At 42.8% G+C, this 22,060-nt stretch overlaps 1 protein-coding gene across 1 annotated transcript; it reads right to left on the minus strand.

The window, feature by feature from the left end:
• Positions 1-11,067: 11,067 nt before the first annotated feature.
• LOC144462853 (extracellular calcium-sensing receptor-like) lies at positions 11,068-15,377 on the minus strand. The gene is made up of 9 exons (XM_078167501.1): positions 14,988-15,377; positions 14,449-14,743; positions 14,233-14,319; positions 13,720-13,989; positions 13,243-13,452; positions 12,888-13,151; positions 12,273-12,500; positions 12,054-12,177; positions 11,068-11,975 (listed from the first exon to the last, which is right to left on the minus strand). The coding sequence occupies exons 1-9, from the start codon at positions 15,233-15,235 to the stop codon at positions 11,068-11,070; spliced, it is 2,634 nt and encodes an 877-aa protein (XP_078023627.1). The 5' UTR covers positions 15,236-15,377.
• Positions 15,378-22,060: the final 6,683 nt, after the last annotated feature.

Raw genomic sequence — 22,060 nt, forward strand, 5'->3', positions numbered from 1 at the left:
AGGCCACGATTGGCATATTGATAATAAAAGCCAATTCTCTGTCTTCAGGATTGACGTAGATTGGGACCGCATTACCTAAAGTGTAGGCCAAATGGGCTTGAAGGGGAATGACCAGACCTCGAGTAGCCGCAGTTAGGAGACTCTGTACCAGAGAAAGAGGGATGAGGTATGGAGGAATCCTACCTATAGCTAAGCTGTCCACGGAGGATCCAATATCCCGCAGCATGTCTGACATCAATGCACTAACGTGCTGCGTATGAGCATAATCAACTTGCAAAACAAAAAGGAGAGAGTTAACCTCATGCAGCGTTTCATTTAATGTCTCACTGTGGGTGTTTACCACTAGGACGGTGCCTCGCACTGTCTGTCCTGTGGTTTGAAGTTGGCTTTGTTGTTGGTTAATTTGTGCTCTGATATCTGGAATTTCGGCCTGGAGTTCGCCTATGTGGCGCTTAATGGTGGACAGGCTTACTGCATTGACTGAGGAGAGTCCAATGCTGAAAAGAGAGCCGACGGCGGCAGATGAGGTAAGCACTCCACCAATAAACAGTTTGGATCTCTTATTGTGTCCACCTAGTTCTGATTGGGTGATTGTGAACTTCTGTAGCTGCTGCAACATGTGGGTCGTGTCTGCCTCAGCGTGGTGTATAACCTCCCTGTTCTGGCTCATGCCAGCCCAACTGGTTAGCTCAGCTGTGACAGGGACGTTGTTTTTACATACCTCCAGGGGGTTCAACCTACCAAACACCATTTGTGTGTGTAGGTGACAGTCAGTGATCAGCAGCCTGGATTGTTCCTTCAGAACAATCCCAGAGTCAGGTCCTGGTTCTATGATCTCGGGGAGCACCGGTGCGGTGATCAGGCTGAGGATCAAGAAGGTGAGCAGCCAAATCATCCTAACGAGGAAAATGTTCATGGTTAGGCAGAAATTTGGACTGTGCTATGTGGATTGGATTAAAGAATCAGTAGTGGGTGAAATATAGTGTCACCCCCACTTATAACAAAATGATAAGATTGGATTGGAGAGAGAGAGACAATAACTCATGGGTGGCAAACTGAAGTATGAGACACCTAACGTTAAGGTAGTTTTGATACCAGTGTTACACAATACTGACACTTTGTTTTATTGTTTAGCAATTCACGATTTGTTTTCCACTAGTAATTGTCACCCCCAAGTGTTTGACTACTCCTTTCAAAAACTAAACAGAGATGTTGGCGTTTTGTGAGGCTTGATCTGGTTACGATGAACCCATTTGAGAGTTGGTTCTTTCTGACCTCTTTTGATTCGGATCTGGTACATGACAGGTGAGAGCTTCTCTGTGATCACGTAAGGACCTTCCCAGCGGGGAAGAAACTTACGAGTGAGTTTTCCTGGGCCCTGGTTGCTTGCTCCAGTCGGTTGGGCAAAGATATAGTGCCAGACCTTGTCCCCCACTTGGAGTTCTTCATAGGATGCTTTTTGGTCATAGTAGGCCTTGCGTCCTTCCATGCTGTTTTCTAGATTTTTCTGGGCAAAGGCAAATGTGGCCTTTAGGTGTTTGTTCAAGTCTGGGTCATTTGTCGACCCGTGATCATTTGGAAGAGAGAAACTCCTGTTGTTTGGTGGGGAGTGGCTCTGATGGCCATCAAGACCAAAGGCAGTTTTACATCCCAATCTTTGTGGTTGGATGCTACATACTTCTTTAGTATGTGGACTATCGTTAGGTTTGCTTGCTCTACCTGTCCCGAAGCCTGAGGGTGATGACTGACGTGGAAGTTGGCCTTCACGTCCAACATCTCCCAGAGATGTTGCATGGTTTCAGCGGTGAAGTGTGTGCCCCTGTCTGAGTTGACACGACTGGGCAGACCAAACCAAACCAAGAGAAGATGTGGTTCATCAGTAAGTATGCAGTGGTTTTGGCTGTGTCATTTAGGGCTGGCAGGCCCTCCACCCATTTGGTGAAAGCGCAAGTGACTGTGAGGAATTATTTGTTTCCTTGGGTTGATTTGGTTAGAGGCCCCACCCAGTCAATCTGCAAGTCTGACCATGGGAAAGCCATGCCTCTTTGCTGTAAGGGAGCTCTGTGGAGCGGTCTTGATGGTTGAAACTGGCAGCAGACCAGGCAGCCTCTGATGTAATCTGCCACATCTTTCTGCATGTGTGGCCAATATGCCACCTGCTGGAGAACATTATATGTTGCTTAAGTTCCTTTGTGTCCTGTGCATGGGGAGTCATGGGCATGCATTAGCATCACCCCCCTGTGGCTCTGAGGCACTACAAATGCAGGTGAAGCGAGTGTATTAGAGACATGCACCAGAAGGCTGTTGACAACATGTAGCGCGGGATGCGCATTGTGCAGGTGTTGCAGGCTGGGAATGGATTCGAGATCATTGCTGGAGATAGTATGGACAGCAGGATCCGTCAAGGAAAGTAGCATTTTATTGATGGCAGGATCAAGAGACAGGAGTGAAACCAGATCAGAGTCAGAGAAGGCAGGGGTGACTGCGAGAGGAGTGCGCACAGGTGCGGTAGTCGGAGTGAGGGCTGCTGCTTGAGCACAAGTGACCACATAAACAGAAGGGGTGGGTGGGTTGGGGAAAGCTTCTGGGCAGAGTTGCCAGGGCATCCCATTAATGGCACCTTGTTTAGCCAGAGAGTCAGCTTGGTCATTGAGCTCTTTGTCTTGGCCAGGCTCACGGGAATGGCCTTTGACTTTTTTCCAGTAGATCTGCATGTCATGTGGTTCGACCAAGTGATCACAGGCCATGAAGAGCTCTCTGTGTCTAACCGGTTTCCTGTTTGACGTTATGAAGCCATTGTGTTTCCATGACGGCAAATGGCAGGAAAAACTGACATGCGTGTAGCTGGATTCAGTACAGATTAAAAGGTTTTGACATTTTGCACCACGAGAATGCCCGCAATTTCGGCATACTGGGAGGTTTGCAGACCCAATTGGAATTTCTTTGGGTCATACGGTATGTTGTTGACCCATATCACACCAACACCAGTAAGGACCTGAGCCTTGTGATGAAAGGAGCACCCATCCACGTATGCCGTGATCACATCTTTGCAGATGTTCTGATCGAAGTAGTGGTGATGTGAGGGTTCAGACGGAGGAGGCTCACAAGTCAGAATGGAAGTTGAAGGCGCGGCGTCAGCACACCGTTGACAGGCAGTGAGTTTGGTGCCTAAGGAGTTCTTTTGGTTTTTGTTGTAATGCACTTCCATGTCAAAGCTCTGGAAAGCCATCAGCCATGGCGTTGGTCACCACACCTTCTCTAATTTGTTGACTGTTAAGGAAAGTTGCAGGTTGGTGGTTGGTCTCAACAATCACTTTCTGGCCACCAAGATAGTTTGAGAAATGCTTAACAGCCCACACTGTGGCAAGCAGTGCTTTTTTGCAGTCTGTGTACTTGAGCTCAGGGGCCATTTTTCCAACAAGTCATCTATGATTTCCTGTACAGATTCATAGAATGCCAAAGGAATTTTGTATTGTCGAACATATGTCGGGGGTGCCTTTGGAGGTGTGGGGATCTGCACCGAGTGAATAGCAGTCAGGCCACAGTCAAGAGAGTCTTTGGCAAAGAAAGTTAGATAATGAAGGGGGACGTCGCGGAGCTTTTTGCTCGGCGTCGGCTAAAACTCATTCAACTTGTGATGCAAAGTCTGGTTTGGACTTGATCGTCGAATCGGAGAAAGCCCCTGTGGACTCCTCTGTCATGTTTCATGAGGTGACACAGGGCAGGAGTCTGGTGCGGAGTCAACAGACATAACAGTGACAGTTATAGCCATTTCTTTGTCATCTGCAAGGTCGACACAACAGACACAGTCATTGTAGAGTGTTGTGGAAGGAAAAACGATGATGGCCCCTGATGGTTTAGTGTACACTACTTCGCCATCGGGATCATTCAGGAGCAGTGCGGAGGGCATGTGTCCTATTACCGGAATTCTTAGCTCAAAGTCATGGAATTTGGTGCTGATGAACCATCCCAAGGGAGGGATTTGGGGATCAATATGTCTTCGTTAGTGCGGTTATGCACCAGAAGGTAGGTCGCTCTTGAACTGACGTCCATTAGAGGGGTAGCCTCTAAGGACAGTCCCAGTTCAAAAAAAAGAAGAGATGGTTGGAAGAATGCCTGAGAGTGGGGGTGGTTTTGACCTCGCTTAATGTTTAAGCGCAGGGGCACCTCTTTAGTGTTAACAGGTACCACCACATGTTGTTCGTTACCCACCTGGCAAACTTCAGGGATGGTTTGGCTCGACTTTATGTTTTCGGGCTTAGGAGAGTCAGGTTCATCCTGAACTCCAGTCAGAGACCAGAGAATGTTGTTGACTGTTTCCAACTGAACATCCAATCATACCAGTATGTCACTGCCAACGCAGCCCACACGTTGCAGGTTCAGGATGACAAGAAAGAAAGAAATGAGAGGATCCCTGTAACAGCTGCACATGGGGATTTTGTTGTGTCAAGTGACTCATAAAGTTCTTGGGTGATAGCTGATACGTCGACCCAGAGAGCCAAGGTTACGTCATTGACATTGGCATTTTCAAGTTTGATGCTGTTTACCACTTTTGGGCAGTATTCACTTTCCCCATCGGAATCAGTGAATGAACACAGGAAGGTGTCTCGTTGTGCCAACAATTCATTATGATGCCATGGTGATATCGGCAAGGTTTCAGCAGTTGTGCTTGGCGTATCGCCTTCCCTAGTGACCTCTGGTGGGTCGACTTGGGCCTTGAGTGACACTGACTTGGTGTCAAGGACACAGCACTGAGTCCAACCGTGTTGGGGAAGGGAGATAGGCAGAGGTTGATGAACCTGTGCCCAGATGTTTAGCTGCTTGAAATCAATCAATGGTTCAAACCGATTGAGAAGATCCTTGCCAACTAGAGGAGGAATGGCGTCAAGGCATGGCACATACACAGGGTGGACAAGAGTCATTGGTCTGATAGTAAGCTGCACCAGTGCCATGACTTTCAAAGTGGTGCTATGCGGACCGTATGGTTGGACCTCGAGAGAGCAGGCCTGCAGTTTCAATTCCTTGTTGGAGCGACGTGCTATTGCTCGTAGTGTATTGAACAGGGTCGCCGACATCAGGGTGATATCTGCGGCGGTATCAAGGAGTGCTTCATGCACAAGTTTGTCTTCAAGTGTCATGGACAGATAGAATTTACGAGCGACCCCTTTCTCTGTGAGGTGGCACAAGAACTGTTGGAAGGGTGGTTCACCCTGTGTGGTTAGGGGGTTCTCCTTGGAAGAATTATCTTTTGAGTCCAGCTGAACCACCAAGACAGCACTGGGAGGTGTTAACTGAGACAGCCTTCAGCCTCTGCCTCAGGTGAGTGGGTCAAAGTGACCTGAGGGGAGGGTTCAGGGCATGTGGAGGAGACTTACTTCTGGAGTCATTGTCCTTCTTTGTTTCTTCTTTAGACGGATCCTGCTTTAGAGGTTGTTTGTCCTGGAAGTAAGTGTCTTGTACTTTACATCGGTCACTTTCTTTACGGTCCCGGGTCGGACGGTTCTCCTGATTGTTTGGTGAAAACTTATCTGATCTGTAGTTGGGGAAACGGGGATTCCCCTTAAACTTTGGTTTCTGGTTCTGACCCGACCAAGGTGGTCGTGAGTAGCCATTACTTTGATGGGCTGGTTTAGGTGGAGGTAGTTTTTCTGTCCGACCAGGCTGATGAGTTTTGGGAGGGGTTGTGCGGTGGTTATAGGGTTTGCCATTAGAAACCCCTTCCAACTCCAAAGTTGTAGCCTCGAGACTCAAGATTGTGTTGGGTTCTCCGTGCCGCGACACCAAGATGGACGCTAGTAGTGGGATGGAGGTTCTGGATAAGGAGAGCCTTGAAATGCAGGTCCTGATCAATCCCAGGTTCATTTCTGGAACCAAAGTAGGTGAGACGCAGGCGATAATAGTATTGCTGAGGAGATTGGTTTCTTCCCTGTTTGACTGCCATGGCAGAGGTCAAACCAGTTTGTGAGAGGTAGTCAGAGAATTCTTCAAGCAGTGTTTGGCAGAGAAGGGTATAGTCGGTCCTGATATAATCAGGCTGGCGGTCAATGAAAGCACTGATGTCTCGACTAGAGGTCACCTTGATAAGATAAATCTTGTCGTCGACTGTGGCATTCGGAAACTTCCGTAGATGGAAGTCAATATCTCTGAGATTGGTGTGCTGTGAACCACCAAGATTGAGTTCAAAGCAAGTTATGTTGCGTGCGATTTTATTGAGGTATCTATCTGAGGGTCCCTGCGCAAAGTGAGCGCCAGTCGCTGGATCAGGATGTCAAGTCAAGGCCCCTCCGGTTTGCTCAGCTGGGGGCCAAATGTCCCGGGAACGGGAGGCATGTTCAAGCGAGAACATTGGAGAAGATTGCAAGGGTAAGTGTTCTTGAGGTGATTTCAGAGACTTGGTATTTCTCTTTGCTTCGAGGGGGGGGGGGGGGGTCATCAAATAAGACTCTGTGGCTTTGACTCTGTTCTAAGGAGTACTGTAACTTTCTCTTTGCATCTGCAAGTTCTTCTTCTTTGATAAACTGTTGGCGTTGCAACTCAGCAACTCTGTCTTTGGCGTCTACCAGTTGTTGGCGCAGATCGCTAATCTGTTCTTGATCTATATCTTTATACATAGCCTGGATTTTGACTTGAGCTTTCAAGTCTCTTATTTCCTTGGCGGCTTTCTTGAGGAGGTTTTCAGCATCATCACGTTCTTGGGTTACTATTGTGAGCCTTTGTGTGGTCCAGATAGTTTCCTGTCACGGTCATGGAGGTGGCTGACCAACTCTGCGTTATTACCTTGCAACTCAGCATTCTCTTCATCTTTTGAAGTTGCACCATCAGCGTCCTCTTGTGAAGTATTAGGTCGAGCTTTCAGCTCGCTAATATCGCTTTCTGCTTTAGCAAGAGCCTATTGACTGCTCTCGAGTGTTTGTTTGAGGGCTCTCCCCTCAGCTGACATCACAACTGCCATTTTTCCTAACATCTCAGTTAGTGCCTGGTCTTTTAGTGGGGTGACTAAAGCTGTGGTTGTTAACAGAGGTGACCCCAAATAGTCGATGAGTCGATGATTTGGTGATTGGTGGACTTATATTATTATTATCTTATTATGCCAACTGAAGAATTAAATTTGTTTATTTGGGTGTTTTAGCTCTTTTCTCTGGAGCGTAAACTGATGCAAATGAGCTCATTAATCAATGAGGGGGGAAACAACATGATTCAACGATTAGTCGGCTAAAGGAAAAATCCGTCAAATCACATTCGACTATGAAAATTCTTAGTCGGGGACACCCCTAGTTGTTAATTGTGACAGTATAAATTCAAGTTTTATATACATACATATATATATATATATATATGTATATGTGATTCCCTTTTATTCCTCAATCAATCATTTGATCAAAAATGTGTATCTAGGTCTCTCTCTCATATATATATATATAGATATATATATATACATATATATATATATCTATATATATATATATATATATATATATATATATATATCAGTCAAACACATTCTCCGTGGGTGTTGACCTCCGCCAGTGTTGTCCCTTGTCACCGATGCTGTTTGTGATATTCATGGACAGGATCAGGATGTGCAGCTGGGAGGAGGAAGGGGTGTGGTTTGGGGACCACAGAATTGCATCTCTGCTTTTTGCAGATGATGTGGTTCTGTTGGCTTCATCACACCATGACCTCCAGCATGCATTAGGGTGGTTTGCAGCCGAGTATGAAGCTGTCGGGATGAGAGTCAGCACCTCCAAATCTGAGGCCATGGTTCTCTCCCAGAAACCAGTGGATTGCTCCTTGGGAGTTGGGAGAGAGTTACTGTCTCAAGCGAGGGAGTTCAAGTATCTCTGGGTTTTGTTCATGAGTGAGATTAGAATGGAGTGTGAGATAGATTGGTGGTTTGGTGCGGCTTCTTTGGTCATGGCGAAGAGGGAGCTGAGCCGGAAGGCAAAGCTTTCGATTTACTGGTCCACCTATATCTCAACTCTCACCTGAGGGCCAAAATGAGTTTCCTCCATGGGGTGACCGGGCTCATCCTTCAAGATAGGCTAAGGAGCTCGGACATCCAGAGGGAACTCGGAATAGAGCCACTGCTCCTTTGCATTGAAAGAGGTCAGTTGATGTGGTTTTGGGCATCTGATCAGGATGCCTCCCGTTAGGGGTGTTCTGGGCACATCCCACTGGTAGGAGGCCCCAAGGCAGACCCAGAAGATGCTGGAGGGATTATGGATCTCAACTGGCCTGGGGACACCTATGGGGTCCCCAGGGGGAGCTGGAAATTGTTGCTGGGGAGAGGGATGTATGGGGTGTTTTGCTTGGTCTGCTGCTCCCACGACTTGTCCCTGGTTAAGCCGATGAAAATGGATGGATGGATGGATGGATGGATGGATACTTTGCATTTTATCTCAAATTCAAACTCTTTGCATGATAAAGGAGGATTGTGCATGTTTTAGGTGATTTTCAGGTCAATTTATGAGCAACCTGATAAGGTTGTGCTTTTTTGTCGAAATCTTTTATTTTATTTGTATAGCCAAACATTGTTCCTTACTGTGTGCAGCATAATGTAATAACTTATATGAAATCAAAACTCATAATGTAAAGTCAAGAAAACCATGATCCCATAATGTAGTAATAGTTTCGTGCATAATGTAATAAGTTATTACATTTCCATTGTTATGCGGATGATACACAGTTGTATTTATCGATGAAGCCAGAAGAAAGTAATCAATTAACTAAACTCCATAACTGCCTTAAAGACATAAAAACTTGGATGAGCACCAATTTCCTGATGTTAAATTCAGACAAAACTGAAGTTATTGTTCTTGGCCCCAAACAGAGACTCAGAGACTCTTTATCTGATGACATAGTTTCTCTAGATGGCATTACCTTAGCACTACCTTAAGAAACCTCGGAGTAATATTTGATCAAGATTTGTCTTTTAATTCTCATTTAAAACAAACCTCACGGACTGTATTTTTTCATCTGCGTAATATTGCGAAAATTAGGCCTATCCTGACCCGAAAAGATGCAGAAAAATTGGTCCACACTTTTGTTACCTCTAGGCTGGATTACTGTAACTCTCTATTATCAGGTAGCTCTAGTAAGTCCTTAAAAACTCTCCAGCTAATTCAGAATTCAGCAGCACGTGTACTAACAGGAACTAAGAAACAAGATCATATTTCTCCTGTTTTAGCTTCTCTGCACTGGCTCCCTGTAAAATCCAGAATTGAATTTAAAATCCTACTGTTGACTTATAAAGCTCTAAATGGTCAAGCTCCATCATATCTTAGTGAGCTCATAGTGCCCTATTATCCCACCAGAACACTGTGCTCTGAGAATGCAGGGTTACTCGTGGTCCCTAAAGTCTCCAAAAGTAGATCAGGAGCTAGAGCCTTCAGCTATCAGGCTCCTCTCCTGTGGAATCATCTTCCTGTTACGGTCCGGGAGGCAGACACCGTCTCCACATTTAAGACTAGACTTAAGACTTTCCTCTTTGATAAAGCTTATAGTTAGGGCTGGCTCAGGCTTGCCCTGTACCAGCCCCTAGTTAAGCTGACTTAGGCCTAGTCTGCCGGAGGACCCCCCTATAATACACCGGGCACCTTCTCTCCTTCTCTCTCTCTCTCTCTCTCTCGTATTCTATTACTGCATCTTGCTAACTCGGCCATTCTGGATGTCACTAACTCAGCTTCTTCTCCGGAGCCTTTGTGCTCCACTGTCTCTCAGATTAACTCATATCGCAGCGGTGCCTGGACAGCGTGACGTGTGTGGTTGTGCTGCTGCCGTGGTCCTGCCAGATGCCTCCTGCTGCTGCTGCCATCATTAGTCATTAGTCATACTTCTACTGTTATTATACACATATGACTATTGTCACACATGTATACTGCCAGATATTAATACATACTTTCAACATATTGTACCACAGTAGCCAGAACTATAACTATAATATTATTACTTTCAATAATGTTGTTGTAAGCTACTGTTATTACCTGCATCTCTCTCTCTGTCTCTGTCTGTCTCTCTGTCTCATTGTGTCATGCGGATTACTGTTAATTTATTATGCTGATCTGTTCTGTACGACATCTATTGCACGTCTGTCCGTCCTGGAAGAGGGATCCCTCCTCAGTTGCTCTTCCTGAGGTTTCTACCGTTTTTTTTCCCCGTTAAAGGGTTTTTTTTGGGGGGAGTTTTTCCTTATCCACCGCGAGGGTCATAAGGACAGAGGGATGTCGTATGCTGTAAAGCCCTGTGAGGCAAATTGTGATTTGTGATATTGGGCTTTATAAATAAAATTGATTGATTGATTGATTGATTACAAGAAAATTATTAAATTATAGACAAATAAAAAATGTTTAACAATGTAATACATTCAAAACAGTGTAATAATAATAATGGTAAATTAAATGAGTACCCTCCTTATGTTCTTGAAGCATAAGAACCCTTCTAGTTTTACAGGTCACAAGTCCTTAATTTAACGTAACTGAACTTGACTGTTTTAAGGACATTTTCATCAATTAGTTCCAAACTGATTAAGCCTCTCAACACCAAAATATATCTAGTGACCTGGACAAATGAAACCTCTACAGACATAATGTTGTATTTAATATTGTGGGTGATTCTTAGCTTCTGACATAATTATTCAATACACGTTTATCCCAGATACTTAAGTGTTAAATGGATAACAAGAGACAAAGCTGTGTCTCTCACTTTGGCCACTGGATGGCTTTTATCAGTGGAGATGCATTTTGTCTTGCATTTGGTTTTACTCCATATGTAAACAGATTCTGTATACGGAAATGCAATATGTGTATGTGTAGTAGTTCCTTATGGGTAGGGAGCAGGATTAAGCCAACAAAAGGCAATAACAGAGCATGTGTTCTACAAAGACATTTTTTATTGCTTCCAGTGTCTTGTGAATGTACTTGTTTCAAATTCATTACTTAATTAATTAATATAAAAAACCTTACTCGTTTGTTACATACTGGTTATTTCACAGGCAGATCACTACTGAATGAATACAAAACACATAGTGGTTCAGACTAGTTAATTTTATTGTAACTGCTACTTCTATGACTAAGTTGTTCCGCGACCCATGATTGCTTTCTTTGTGTTCCTCTCTGGTCTGAGCAGGATTATGTAACATTTGGGTCCAAACAGTGGCACCAAGAGACCAAAACTGGAGGCCAGGATGGCAAATACCTCAACTGCATCTGCGTATTTTCCTGGAGAGTTAACATAAGCAGGGACAAAGGCCACCCATACTGCACAGAAGATCAGCATGCTGAAAGTGATGAGTTTGGCCTCATTAAAGTTATCTGGAAGATTCCTTGCCAAGAAGGCTAACAGGAAGCTGAGGATGGCCAGTAAGCCAATATAGCCCAGTAACACTCCAAAACCAACTGTGGAGCCAACTAGACACTCATAAACTATCTTGTCATTGTGGTACTGAGTGTTTTTATGAGGCATGGGGGAGGCAAAGACAATCCAAGCAGTGCATATTGCTGCCTGAATGCAGGTCAGAGCTAAAACTGTTCCTCTCTGCTGCACAGCACCAAACCACTTGAGATAGGCTCCACCTCCTGGCTTGGAGGCCTTAAACACAGCCAGAACCACCATGGTTTTCATCAGGATACATGATACACAAAGCACAAAGCTGATTCCAAATGCTGCATGTCTCAGCTGGCATGTCCACAGCCTGGGACGTCCGATAAACAACAAAGAACACAGGAAACATAGTTTGAGTGACACCAAGAGTAAGAAACTCAGTTCTGAATTGTTGGCGCGTACCATGGGTGTACTTTGATGACAGGTGAAGACTACCAGGACAGCAGTACATATAAATGTGCCCAGCAATGAGGCAGTTGTCAAACAAATACCCAGAGGCTCATGGTAGGAGAGGAACTCAGTTTCCTTGGGAACACAGTGGTCACCCTGGGGGCTGGACCAGAAATCCTCTGGACAGCTGGTGCACTCCATGGAGTCTGAGAATACAGGGAAAATCTTGAGATACCTGTTTATATTATTTTTCCAAACTGTGATGTATAAAACTGACTACCAACCAGTCATATTGCTGACCTTCCCCTCAGAACAAGGGATGCAGTCAAAACAGCACTCAGGCTCCCCCTTCTTTCTGGCCATGCGGGTACCTGGAGGACAGCTCTCACTGCACACTGAGCGGGGTGGCTGTAAGGAGAGATATGTATCCATCATTGTATTTTTGATACACTGTCAAGATTTACCTGCAAAATGTAGAGGTGTCTGAAGATAGCAGAAATAACCTCCTTGAATTCAAAGTTCCAGAAAATTTTGTCTTCATTGATTGTGAGTTCTTCACCCTTGAAGGCCAACCTCTTAACCTCACCAACATTCTGAACTTTAGTTCGTCCATTAGGGAGCCACAGCCAGTTCATGATATCATATATTGGTAAGGCATCACCATTCTCATCAAATGACACTTCATCACCAAATGCTGTGGTGAAGTTGACCTTTTGCAAATAATGTACAAGCTGCAAAAAAAGGCGAAACAAATACTGAAAAAGAGTAATTCCATCCAAACAAAGGTTTATCATACTTTCAAATCATTTGCAACACTTCAACGACAATTTTAAATTTTGAAACATTTTTAACTTTGTTAATTTAGTCTAAGGATTGAGACACCAGGCTGTTGTTTTGTCTTACTTGGTTAAATAGCATTAATCAGTCATTACTGACACAAAACTACATGGGAATTTGTTTTTCCTGCTATGTCTAGCATCGAATACATTTTCTGGGGGGGGGTTCAACATATTTTTATATGTTATGGGCCTACTCACAAAACTACATTCAGAAAGTACCTCAAGGTTTAGCAGGTGTTCTCAAAACATAAAGAGGTAGAGTGTAAGCTGATATCGCACCTGCCATGGCTCCATTGATTGCAAAGTAGCACAGCTGTGCCCACTGAAAGGCCCTCTCCCAGGCGCACAGCGCAGCATATCATCAAGAGCATATGCCAGAGCATACACAGCTTTGTAAATATTGTACTCAGGCCTGAGGTTAGAAAGATCTAAAATCTCAGTCTCCACATTCTCTAGATCTTCTTGTCCAGTGCATGGTGCCCCCCCAGCTTCAGCTGCTGGATCAAATTTACACTGAAAAGTGTATTCCCAAAACTGTCTCACCTTAAAGATAATAAAAAGACAGTATTTATAGAAATAACAATCCATGTTATCAATTAATGAATTAATTTGAAATGAATTCATAAGAATCAACTCTCACCATTTTATTTTCATAGTTGTTGTCATTTTGGTCAGGACGTATTTGCAAGAGGAATTCCCTGAGCCCAGGTATGTCTCCTCGACGGATTGCAATGCCCAGTGTGCCACTCAAGTATGGCATGAAGCGGGGCGTCTGGAGCACAGAAACTGCTGTCCAGGCTTCACTTGCTATCCACTGCTGGCCTGTCACATTCTGCTTCACCACCTGTGTATCATGTCATTAAACATATATTTCAGACTTCTGTTGAAAAAAAAATACACTATGTTTTGTAGCAAATATAGATTTACCGACAACAGAGCCTCTGTCTGGCTTTGTTTGTCATATGAGTACAGATGATCAAAAGTTACTAAGTGGAAAATGCCCACTTTAACACTGAGTCCGCAAATTGCAATGAAAGGTAACTATAAAGTTAAATAAACTGTTTTTTCAATGCATAATGGGTGGTTTTCATTGTAATATTTTAATTCTAACCTCTTCCATTAGATGAATCATGTGAACCTCATGTGCAAACACAATGACTACACGAGACGTTGATGTCTTTATCAAATGTACAATCTTCCTGAGTTCACTTGATTCGCTGTCCCAGGGCAAAACCTCTAAATAGGCCAAACAGCCTCCACCAGACTGAGCCAGGTCAGACTGAAAGGATCGGGCAACATGGAGTCCATAATCATCATCACTGACCAGAAGGCCAACCCAAGTCCAGCCGAAGTGTTTCAGAATCTGAATCATGGCACGCACCTGAGTGAATATATTAGTGTTAAGGGATTGGTGCACAGACTAAAATATCATAAATAGCTAACTTTTACATTTCTTTTAACTTTTATGTATTATACGGTATGTTTACATATGTTTCACAATGTTAATTAATCCATTAAAGAGAAAAGAAAATGATTTGTTTCATTTAAGGACAATTTCTATAAGCATTCTGTGTAGCCTAAAAGAGACATTATTTGGCGTTCTCAACTTGTAATAGTCTTTCACCTGGAAAGCATCACTTGGGATTGTTCTAAAAAAGGATGGAAACTGTTGCCGATCACTCAGGCAGGTACATGTGGCAAAATGACTCACCTGTAAAATAAAAGAAAACATGCAAGTCAGACCCTGTCTGAATATTTCAACAATGTATGAATTTTACAGGTGACATTAATTCTAATACAGTATATTAAAATACAATACAAATGCTAATAAGAAACTTACAATGGGCATTCTGTATAAACCTAATACATTGGAGATGGCAATAGAAAATGTTGAGTAGGAATCACCCACAATGCCCAGGACTGGAGGGGCTCCTAAACAGTTCTCTTTAAGCAGAAACTGTTCCTCTCGACCACTTGCCAGTGACAATGCAGCACTGAATCCAACGACAAGTGCCGCACAGTTATCATAAAGACTGTATCCCAGAGTCACATTTGGAAGCAGATTGGAGTTGTTGTTGATCTCATGAATAGCAAAGGCCATGGTCACGGCATGCCTGAACCCTAGAGTGTCAAAGCTAACACACAAAATGACACTAACCACTTAACAGCAATGCAGCTCTGTAAAAACTAAACTCTAAACCTGTATTGATAACATTATCCAGGTGTAATAAATTACTTTTTACGGCTTCATCCTAAAGAAAATCAAAGTATCACTGAAACTCTCATGAAAGTTATATTAATCACCATTTACTATTATTATGAGCAGAAATTTTCACTTGTACAGATCTATACTGTCTCTTACATGTCTTTGTAACTTACCCTTTGCAGCTGGGCTCTTGTGGCTCTGAGGTGAATGTTCGCTCAGGGAAGACAGAGGTGAAGTGGACCTCAAACAGCCCACCCAGAATCACATCACCAGGCTTTTGCATTTCATTAAGACGAAACTTTCTCCGTATTTTACAAGATGAGGGAGGAGAGGAAGACACTGAGCATAAAGAGGAGGAAGAGAAAAAGAACAAGGTAAGACACAAACACAAGAGGAAATATCTGTCAAGAAAAGGCCCCATAACTGCCCTCCTCCCTTCACATCTGTTTTTGGTCTTTATACAGGGTTACTTAATTTTATATACACCGCTATGTAATCCCCACTGCAGGCTTTCTGTCAATGTTTATTCTTTAACATCATCCACTAGGGTGACAGGGGCAGGGCACAACACACGTCAGCTTAATTATGTTAATGTAACATCTTAAAGGGAAAATTCGGTTTATTTCAACCTGTCTCTTATGTCCTAAATTTATTTCAAGTGACTAGTGACATAAAAATAATAGCATGTTAGCCATTAGCCTAGATACAGCCGGAGCGCATAGTAGCGTCAGACCTGTTAAAACATCAGTCAACGGGTATACTTCAAGTGCAAAGTTAGTCCACTAAACAAGCTTTTTCTCCACAAAGATGGCCTCATATCATTAGGATAAATGTCAGAGAACATTTAGAAAACGACATGTAAACGTGTTGTCTTACCTTACCGGTGTGGTGCCATTTAGCTCTGCTTTCCAAAGCGTGGCTGAAATATCGCGAGAACAAGCAGCGATATCATACCGTGCCTGCAGCTTCACAAATTGACTAAGCCAGTCACCTGTGTGCAAGACAGCAGCTGTTAGTATGTAAAGGCAGATTTCAAACGGCTGTCAAAAATTCAGTTATTAAGACAAAAATACACAATTGCATCTAGACAGCATGGAGATGTTGGTAATTTGTTTTTAACAATGATTTATTGGCCCCATAAGTGAAAAACTGATGTTTAAAATTTTGAATTGACTACCGTAGCTGGGGCTTGAACTCACAACCTCTAACACCAAGAATCATCTCGTAACTCATTGAACTAATTGGCTGGAATTGGCTCCTAGTGTGTGGTCTGAAAAATGGACTCAGGTAGTCACCAACCATGCAGCAGTTGTCAAGGCAGATTTCAAAAATTGTCAAAATGTCATAAATTCTGTTATCAAAACAAAAATCTGATAATACATAAATTGCATCTTGACAGCATGGAAATGTTGGTGATTTGTTTTTAACGATAAGTGTTTTGCTTCATAAGAGAAAATCTAATGAAAATCTAATCTAATGTCTTACATTGACTCCAGTTGTTCGCATGAGAGTGAAATTCAAAATGCTGTAAAAAATTCAGTTTTTGAGATAAAATTCTGATATTTTCCATACATCATCTACCATCACTCCAAAATTTTGTCATTTTTTTAAATGAACATTGAAAATGTTTTTAGCAAGAATTTGCAAGTATATGTTTACAATACTGTTTACAGTCAAACATTTTGATGCACTGTAGGCTCAATTTTGGATGAATCAAAAATCTGTGTGGATCTTTTGTGGAGGGCAGTCTGAAGATGCTCTGTAGCAAGTTTGGTGTCAATTGAGCAAATATTGTGGGAGGAGATAGGTTTAATACGTTTTACAGTTTCTGAAAAAAACAGAGTGATGAACTTCATAATTTGTACTGAGTTTGAGTGTACAAAAGTTTCTAAAGTATTGGGGCTACATTTTGGTGAAAGTTGCAAAACTGTACCACATACGGTTGGTTTGGTAGGAATTTTCAAAGTTTTTAAATTTAAACACTTATTGTGCCCCCCCACCATGAGGAATATTGACATGTGCTTGGAGTTGAGTAAATCTGGCATGGGACTGGAGCTTTGTGCAAAGTTTTTTCATTTTTCGCACATGGGAAGTAGGATTTCCTCGGAAGAAGAAGAAGAAGAAGAAGAAGAAGAAGAAGAAGAACATTGAGGAAAACAATAGGGTCCTGGCAGCTTAGGCTGCCCGGCCCCTAATTATCAATAAAAGTGCTGATTTTAACACATAAACAGAACATTCTCATCACCATGACAGAGTTAACAAATAAACTGTCACCAAAATAACACCAAAATCTTCTTGTCTGAACATCAACTAAATCAAATGAACTGAGTCAATCACTGCACGTCCCCTAAACGTTAAAACATCATCGACACGAATGAGCACAGCATCGAGCAGTGGAAACGTGGATTTATTTACTACTTTACTAAGTTCGTATCTTTAATTGTTGAAATGAAATCCGCGATGACTGGCTAGTTGTTTTGGTAGCGGCTAAGCTAGCATGTCGCGATACTGTGTACAGGGGATCACGTCTGCGCTGAGCCGTCATGCCGGCGTATTGGCATGACTGCGTGCCGGTGCTGTGCCGGATCTCCAGCGAGCCGACCATGCCGACACGCCGGCTCGCCGGAGATCCGGCACGGCACCGGAACGCTATCAGCCATGGTAGATGCGCAGAGGGTTGAAACAGCGCTTGTCTGGTCTGCTGACAACAAGGTTTTTTTTGGTTAGTTACTGTGATTTTAAACACGAGTTGTTGTTCACAATGTATCATTTTTTCATAGGAAAAATGAGGTGCGTCCCCGGGACGCATGGATAGTGAGTTTACTGCGTCCTTTCAGATTTTAATGCGTCAGGGACGCAGGACGCGTACCTAGTAACATTACTGAAATAGGCTAATTTTATAGTATCTCAAACAGTGTGTGCATTTAGAAGATTTATAGAGTTAAAAGGGGTTGAAATAATCTTCATGTCTGTGGTCTCTTGCATTTTTAATATCGGTTAAGATTTGAAAATCCTCTAGTGTGGCCCCAGCCTTAGTTGGCCCCTCCCCTCCCTGTTTCAGCAAGATACAGTGAATGAGCCAGCAGGTCAGTCGCTCTGACAAATGTCTCTTTATTTTTAGAATGGATTCAGGAAGGAAGAGATCCAAATATACAAATCTGTGGAAAAGAGCAAAGAGAAGATGCCAGCATCAGGCTGAGAATGTTGTCAGTCCATTGTTTTTCTTTTGTCATGTTTATTAGTGTAACATGTAAAAACAACATGTAAGAGCTCTCCAAAGCCCTTCTGGCTGAAAAAATAAACAATATTCAGGTTTTGTTGGCACAAATTAAAGTCAAAGAAACAACAAAGAGAGATCTGTGTACAAACTCACAGTGCTAACTGACTGCAACACGTGAGAGTTTTATTTGAGGGAGCGGGAGAGAGTCAACTGCGCTTAAAATTAACCGGATGTTTTATTTTGTTTCTGCACACGACTTCCTGTCCCACACGATCTGCTCTGTGCTGAATTGCTGCGTTGTGCTCCGGCGTAAAAATAGAAGCTCTGCATATCTGCTGCGGATGCTCCGGAGCGCCGCAGCTGTGACAGAGCCGGTGGAACCACAAACATTGATTAGAACTGAAACGTATCAGCCCCGCTGCACACGCATCTGGTGGAATTTAGGGGTTACGGGAGGAAGCAGGAGACGGTCAGAGAGGGAGATGCAGCTTTCAGCAGCTGTATCAGAAACATTAAACCGATTTATAACTTTTCAATCGGGCCATCGGCCGGTTCAAGCTACATTGAGACCAATTCATTAATCTGTGTACCGATGCCCTCGCATCTTTTAAATCAAAACCCATTTTCCGATTCAAATCGGTTATTCGTAACAGCCCTTGTTGATATAATTTTTCATGTACTAGGTGTCAGGTCAATTTTCCCGTAATATCAATCTTTCACTATTATCAATCAATTCAATCAATTTTATTTATAAAGCCCAATATCACAAATCACAATTTGCCTCACAGGGCTTTACAGCATACAACATCCCTCTGTCCTTTGGACCCTCACAGCGGATAAGGAAAAACTCCCCCCAAAAAAAACCCTTTAACGGGGGGAAAAAAACGGTAGAAACAACTGAGGAGGGATCCCTCTTCCAGGATGGACAGACGTGCAATAGATGTTGTACAGAACAGATCAGCATAATAAATTAACAGTAACCCGTATGACACAATGAGACAGAAAGAGAGAGAGAGAGAGAGAGAGATGCAGGACAGACGGTAATGACAGTAGCTTACAGCAACATTAATGAAATTAATAATATTATAGTTATAGTTCTGGCTACTGTGGTACAATATGTTGAAAGTATATATTAATATCTGGCAGTATACATGTTTGACAATAATCATATGTGTATAATAACAGTAGAAGTATGACTAATGACTAATGATGGCAGCAGCAGCAGGAGGCATCTGGCAGGACCACGGCAGCAGCACAACCACACGCGTCACGCTATCCAGGCACCGCTGCGATACGAGTTAATCTGAGAGACAGTGGAGCACAAAGGCTCCGGAGAAGAAGCTGAGTTAGTGACATCCAGAATGGCCGAGTTAGCAAGATGCAGTAATAGGATACGAGAGAGAGAGAGAGAGAGAGAGAGAGAGAGAGGGAGAGAAAGTGCCCGGTGTATTATAGGGGGTCCTCCGGCAGACTAGGCCTAAGTCAGCCTAACTAGGGGCTGGTACAGGGCAAGCCTGAGCCAGCCCTAACTATAAGCTTTATCAAAGAGGAAAGTCTTAAGTCCAGTCTTAAATGTGGAGACGGTGTCTGCCTCCCGGACCGTAACAGGAAGATGATTCCACAGGAGAGGAGCCTGATAGCTGAAGGCTCTGGCTCCTGATCTGCTTTTGGAGACTTTAGGGACCACGAGTAACCCTGCGTTCTCAGAGCGCAGTGTTCTGGTGGGATAATAGGGCACTATGAGCTCTCTAAGATATGATGGAGCTTGACCATTTAGAGCTTTATAAGTTAACAGTAGGATTTTAAATTCAATTCTGGATTTTACAGGGAGCCAGTGCAGAGAAGCTAAAACAGGAGAAATATGATCTTGTTTCTTAGTTCCTGTTAGTACACGTGCTGCTGCATTCTGAATTAGCTGGAGAGTTTTTAAGGACTTACTAGAGCTACCTGATAATAGAGAGTTACAGTAATCCAGCCTAGAGGTAACAAAAGCGTGGACCAATTTTTCTGCATCTTTTCGGGTCAGGATAGGCCTAATTTTCGCAATATTACGCAGATGAAAAAATACAGTCCGTGAGGTTTGTTTTAAATGAGATTTAAAGGCAAATCTTGATCAAATGTTACTCCGAGGTTTCTTACAGTAGTGGTAGAGGCCAGAGCAATGCCATCTAGAGAAACTATGTCATCAGATAAAGAGTCTCTGAGTTGTTTGGGGCCAAGAACAATAACTTCAGTTTTGTCTGAATTTAACATCAGGAAATTGGTGCTCATCCAGGTTTTTATGTCTTTAAGGCAGTTATAGAGTTTAGTTAATTGATTACTTTCTTCTGGCTTCATCGATAAATACAATTGTGTATCATCCGCATAACAATGGAAATTTATAGAGTGATTTCTAATGATGTTGCCTAAAGGAAGCATATATAGAATAAATAGGATTGGTCCGAGCACAGAACCTTGCGGAACTCCAAAACAAACTTTGGTACGTACGGATGATTCATTATGAACGTCAACAAACTGAAAACGATCAGATAAATAAGATTTAAACCAGCTTAGTGCTGAACCTTTTAGGCCAATTAAGTGATCCAGTCTCTGCAGTAGAATTTGATGGTCAATAGTGTCAAACGCTCCACTAAGATCTAATAAAACAAGTACAGAGATGAGTCCTTTGTCTGATGCGATCAGAAGATCATTTGTAATTTTAACTAGTGCTGTCTCATTCCTCAAATAAATTATTATCATGGAGAAAATCACACAGCTGGTCTGCGACTACTTTCTTAAGGATCTTTGACATAAAGGGAAGATTAGATATTGGTCTATAGTTGGCTAACACCTCTGGATCCAGGGTGGGCTTTTTTAGTAGAGGTTTAATTACAGCTACCTAAAAAGACTGTGGTACATAGCCTGTTAATAAGGATATATTGATCATATCTAATGTATGAGTGTTAACTAAAGGTAAGACCTCCTTAAGTAGCCTAGTTGGGATGGGGTCTAAGAGACACGTTGATGATTTAGATGAAGAAATCACTGCGGTCAATTCTTGAAGAGAAATTGGGGAGAAGCAATCTAAATATATATTAGGTCTTACAGCTGTGTTTGAGGTTAGATAGGTACTATCTGAGGACAGGAGGTCATGAATTTTGCCTCTAATAGTTAGAATTTTGTCGTTAAAAAAGCTCATAAAATCATTACTGCTAAGGGCTAAAGGAATACAAGGCTCAATAGAGCTGTGACTCTCAGTCAGCCTGGCTACAGTGCTGAAAAGAAACCTGGGGTTATTCTTGTTTTCTTCTATTAATGCTGAGTAATAGTTTGCTCTGGCATTGCGGAGGCCCCTCTTATACGTTTTGATACTGTCTGCCCAGACTAAACGAGATTCTTCCAGTTTGGTTAATCGCCAATTCCTTTCAAATTTTCGCGATATTTGTTTTAACTTACGGGTTTGAGAGTTATACCAAGGAGCGAACTTTCTTTGCTTTGTTTACTTCATTTTAAGAGGAGCTACAGAGTTGAGTGTTGTTCGCAGCGAGCCTACGGCGCTATCGACAAGATGATCAATTCGGGAGAGGTTAAAGTCGGTATGGGAAACCTCTGTTACTGAAGGACTTGGTATTGAATGACAGCGCAGTGGGTGGTGTTGCTGCAGCGGACTTCTCCGTCGGTGCCTCTCCCTCCTGCTGTGTCCCTCTCTGGCCTGGCTTGTGCGCGAGCCATCTCCGCCCGAATGGGATTTGCCGTGATATACAGTGGTGGAAAAAAGTTTTCGGACACCCTTAAAATTTTACACAATCTCAAATGTTATCATGAAAGATTTGTGGAAAAATCTTTTTTGTGTTTCAAAAGGTGTGGCTGCATTAGACAGATACAAACAAATACAAATTATATTTTTTTGTTTATTGTTTACAAGAAAAACTCACAAAACTAAATTCTTGACAGTTTCAATATGTCAGTTCTCAACACTGTCGGTATCAAAGTCATCAAATAACAGAGAATGTGTTCAAAACTGAACAAAAAATAAATAAACCATCA

Source organism: Epinephelus lanceolatus, chromosome 4 (genome assembly GCF_041903045.1).
Source record: "Epinephelus lanceolatus isolate andai-2023 chromosome 4, ASM4190304v1, whole genome shotgun sequence".
NCBI classification, from domain to species: domain Eukaryota; kingdom Metazoa; phylum Chordata; class Actinopteri; order Perciformes; family Serranidae; genus Epinephelus; species Epinephelus lanceolatus.